The 4,945-nt window shown below is 51.3% G+C and overlaps 1 protein-coding gene across 1 annotated transcript; it reads left to right on the forward strand.

Annotated features, from left to right (window-relative positions):
* Positions 1-565: 565 nt before the first annotated feature.
* On the forward strand, positions 566-4,735 carry LOC123067582 (trans-resveratrol di-O-methyltransferase). The gene is made up of 3 exons (XM_044490322.1): positions 566-728; positions 3,488-4,311; positions 4,396-4,735. The coding sequence occupies exons 1-3, from the start codon at positions 566-568 to the stop codon at positions 4,687-4,689; spliced, it is 1,281 nt and encodes a 426-aa protein (XP_044346257.1). The 3' UTR covers positions 4,690-4,735.
* The last annotated feature ends 210 nt before the right edge of the window (positions 4,736-4,945 follow it).

Here is a 4,945-nt window from a genome sequence, read left to right on the forward strand (position 1 = left end):
CACCACAGGCACCTCGACGACGGGATTGTTTTCTTCCAAACATTGTTAGAAGGACTGCAATAAATTCAGAAAAATGTGAGCACGGGTACTAAGTTTAGGACTTGAACCTTGATGGACAAGTTCCACCATAAGAAAACTAAGGGAAACTCCAATGCACGACCCCAAATGGTTCGCCCGTGTCAGTTTGGAGGTAAACGGACAAAGCAGGCCCTCCAACGCGCGGCTGCAAACGGATCGTCGTCCGTTTTCTTTCCGCTTTCGACCCATTCCCGGCCCAACTTTGGGTCGAGTTTGCGGCCGAACAGACATGCACGGACGACGCGTGGTGCCTGCCCATGTCCTCCCCTGGTCCACTTGTCGGGGACACACCCCCCCCTTTTCTAAACCCCCTCCCTGCTCCAGCCGCATCCCCGCCCCTCTCGTCCTGAGTCGCCGTCGCCGCCATTTTTCTCAGGCGTGCCGCTGTGCAGCTCGGTCGCCCGCTAGCCCCTACCCTTATCGCAGCCCCCGTCCCCTCGATGCCTCGAGCTGCCCAACCCCGGGCACCTGATTTTAGTGTGCCCGGATGTCGGATTTGGAGCGGATCCAGCCGGACTTGAGCTCACCCGGCCGCGGGAGGCCGTGCCGTTCCATCCATGGGCTGGCCGGGCACCGGGACAGAAAGCCCCAGCAAGGCCGCATGCACGTACTGACTCCGCCTCTAGCCGCTTGGACCTACCCCGTCAGCGGTTCGCCGGCAAATACACGAACACCCGTCGTCCGGACTCAGTGCTGGCCCAAAGGCTCGTCGGCGCACCGTTGCCACTCATAAAGTGCGACGACTGCCCAAGGAAGCTCTTGCGCCGCGTGTCTACAACGATGGAACATCCCGGACGAGTGTTCGTCAAGTGCTCAAACAATGGGGTATGTGCTACTTTAGCTTCAGTTGTGCTCTCGGATTCGGCTAGTTTTACTTACACTCAAATATTTATTGTGTAGAATGGATGCAACTTTTGGTATTGGGAAGAAGAATACATCGATATGTTGATAGAACACAATTTAATAGATGTTCGTGCACTTGCTGCTAGAATAGAGGCTAGAGATGAGACTAGATGCGAAGAAACAACGTCTACATTTTTAGACTCGAAGGAGAAAGAAGCACGCAAGATCGAGCCTCCGTAGATCAACAATGAATGCATCGAGAAGGCACTAATCCAACTTAATAAATAGGCTTTCGCCCCGCTATATAGATATAGCAACCGCCCGATACAACACCCTAATCCAACTTACGGGAGCAATTATGGAAGTTGGATATCGTCTAAAATGTTTTCTTGTAGTTCTTGTTTTCTTTGGTTTGGGGATATCATCAAAAATCAATGATGAAAATAAAAATATGTATTTGCAAAAACAAAATGTACGTGAACGAGATGAGTCGAAATGTGGCCGTGCGTTGGGCGCAATCCATAAATCCGGACGGACACGACCCTATTGCCACCCCTAAACAAACGAAACAGGCGTCCGTTTAAGGCCGTGCGTTGGAGTTGCCCTAACAATCTCAGCTTGTTGTCAGCTGAAAGAGATATTCCTCGCTTATGTAACGCGATGTCAACGTCGCACTGTCTGCTGGTTGGGAAACTTCCCTCGAGGACCTCGTACATGGGAGGTGGTCAACGACTGTAACCCTGATATGTAATGAATGATTCTCTTTCTCGCAAAAAATTAAGTATTTTGTGGAAGGAGGTCAGTTGAGACTGGAGGGTCGGGGGCTTTAGGAACCTTCGTAGTTTGTAGGCATAGCAACACAAGTTTATGCAATCTCTCCCTAATAATAAAACACAGATTGGGTCTCCGAATTCACCGTTACAATATGCTTTCTTCTCATGTTATGTCGTACGTCCACCGCATCTGATTAAAACGTTGGTTCGGTCCGTCCGTCACCCCTGTGGGCCGAGGGAAAAGGAAGGCTTGCCCTTGCCAGACTATTAACGAGGGAGGGAGAAGGAAGGCTACGTGATAAGAGGAATCACACGTGCTAATTAACGAGGGAAAAGGAAGGCGTATTAACGAGGGAGGGAGTAGGAAGGGAGGGCTGAGGAGGAAATCACGCATGCCAATATTAAAGGGAAAAAGGGCGTCGGATGACCAGCACTCCGCGCCGCCGTCCTCCGCTCTCAATGGGCATCCCTTCGTGACGCTGATTCTATGATGTTGCCACTGATTGCTACTCCTCCGGCTGGCTCGCTGCTGCTTAGTACTTCCCAATACAGTTGCTAGATTGAATATGATCCATATTTTAAAGTTCTTACAAATTGAACTGGCTATTTGTTATTTCTTCTGTACAATAGGAGAGAGATATCGATATGTTTTTCTAGAAAAAGGAGAGTATGAATTCAAGGGCCGTGCTTCATCTATTCTGTGATACGCCGTCGTGTTGTACGATTACTTTTTTTCGAAACGGTGGCAAAAGATTTACCTCGTCGATTAATTATAACATGAGTACTATATTCTATGCGATCAGATTATGAATAACTTTGATGTAGCATGCTTTGTTGTAACTCTCAACATGGACTTTTGCCATTGTACTTTTGTGTTGTTAGTTTGATCCAACCGGAATTTATAGTGTATGAGAATGATGCCCATTTTGTTCAAGTGCACTGTTATGATTTTTATGTGACTTGTGCATCCATGGCCACTTCTTTCAATGTTCTTCAGTTCTTTCATGGTTTTCTTTTGGAAGTCTGGGATTTAGGACAACTTATTTCAGGAGCACTAAACCGTTGTTTGGACATCATTCATGGCCCTTGATACTTTTGAGTGCTTTTAATATTCTTTTGCTTCTTGCGAAATTGTTTGAATGATAAATTATTTTCAGGTTACTCAGCATATATTTATTTATTTTCTTTCATTGTAATGCACGGATATGTTTGCTTTTTTTTAATAATAAATGGAGCCGACTTTCTCCTTTTTTTTTCATCTGTCATGGTATTTACCCGACATAAATGAATTAATGTCCAGTGAAGTGAGAGAGGGGCTAAAACACATTATTTAACCCAACCCTTTTAGCTAGATTTTTTCAGACTCGGTGGAACATCCGAAAAAAAATTGCTGCTCGGTGCGAATTTCGAAAAAAAAATCACGGCGTAGTGCAAACACTAAAGAGTACTCCAACTTTCCAAAATAGTACCTTGTATGGAAGATTTGAATCCTTTAATATTAAAACCGTCATACAAAATTCATACCAAAAGTAGTGTATGTGTAGCATGGTTTTTTATGTATGACTTATATGCATTTTTGCTAGCTTTCGGCATGCGCCTCCCTGCAGCCACCAGATGACACTGTTTAGTTATTGTCGCGTTGTGCTTATTCTATGGACACGTCAAGTATCTCTTCCGTTGCAACACGGGCATTTGTGCTAGTGTAACTTAAACTATCAGCTATTCAGACCCTCGGCCGGACGGCAATTCATAGTTAAGGGCGTGGTGGCGCCTCTAAATTAACCAAACTCTAGCCCTCCAAGTCCCAACACCAATCAAGCACATTGTCATGGACGCTAACCGTGACTCCAGCCTCGCCACCGACGACGAGCTCCTCCAAGCGCAGGCGGAGCTGTGGAACCACGTCTTCGCGTACACCAAGTCTATGTCCCTCCGGTGCGCCGTCGAGCTCGGCATCCCCGACGCCATCCACCGGCGCGGCGGCTCCATCACTGTGCCCGACCTCGTCGCCGAGCTCTCCCTGCCCCCCTCCAGGACGCCCTACCTGCGCCGCCTCATGCGTCTGCTCGCGCACGCCGGTTTCTTCGACGCTGGGCCAGCGCCAGACGCCTACGGGCTCACCCTGCTCTCGCGCCTCCTCGTGTCGGCGCCCGGCGCGGGGCAGGGCCTCTCGCCGTTCGCGCTCGCCATGCTGCACCCCATCATCGTGTCCCCGTCCATGTCGCTGGCGGCGTGGTTCCGCGCGGCCGACGACGCGGCGCGCGTGCCGTTCGCGACCGCGCACGGCGGGCGCGAGTTCTATGCTGTGGTGAAGGAGAACCCGGAGTTCGGCGCGGCGTTCAACGAGGCCATGGCGTGCGACGGCCGCTTCGTGATGGACCTGATCGTGCGCGTCCACGGGCAAGACCTGTTCCGGGGGATCGCCTCGCTGGTGGACGTCGGCGGCGGGTCCGGCGCCGCTGCCAGGGCCATCGCCGCCGCGTTCCCCCACGTCAAGTGCAGCGTCCTGGAGCTGCCGCACGTCGTCGCGAGCGTCCCGCCTGGCGACGGGGGCGTGGAGTTCGTCGCCGGGGACATGTTCGAGCGCGTCCCGAAGGCCGACGCCGTCCTCCTCAAGGTTAGGCCTAGGCGCCTTCCTTGGCTCATGGACGAACTTGACTGATCCATGATGTTGCGTGTACTTTGGGACTTCTGTTCGCAGTGGATTTTGCACGGGTGGGGGGACGAGGAGTGCGTGAAGATACTGCGGCGGTGCAGGGAGGCGTTGCCGGCCGGCGGCAGAGTGATCGTGATGGACCTGGTGGTGGGGTCGAGCCCGGCGGACGCGAGGGCCACGGAGACGCAGCTGCTGTGGGACGTGATGATGATGGGAGTGGTGGGGAGCCCGGAGCGGGACGAGGGCGAGTGGCGCAAGATATTCGACGACGCGGGATTCAGCGGCTACAAGATCCTGGCCATCCTCGGGATCCGGTCAGTTATCGAGGTGTACCCTTAGATTTCCTTTTGTCTCTGGTATGTACTGTATTGTGCTCACTGCGAATGGACGCACTACGACGGCCAAGGGGTCTCTGTTGACTATTCAGTCTAGGGTGGCTTGTGGTGGTTTCTTTGATGAAAATCGACGAGGAAAAAGAAAAATCAATCTATGATGGCAAAGGGGGGCGCCGGCGGGTACATGGCATTTCAGTCTTTTCAGTTTCCCTCTGGGTTTCTTTTACGTTCCAATGTTCCAGCAAAAAAAAAAAAATCAT

Source organism: Triticum aestivum, chromosome 3B (genome assembly GCF_018294505.1).
Source record: "Triticum aestivum cultivar Chinese Spring chromosome 3B, IWGSC CS RefSeq v2.1, whole genome shotgun sequence".
Taxonomy (NCBI): Eukaryota; Viridiplantae; Streptophyta; class Magnoliopsida; order Poales; family Poaceae; genus Triticum; species Triticum aestivum.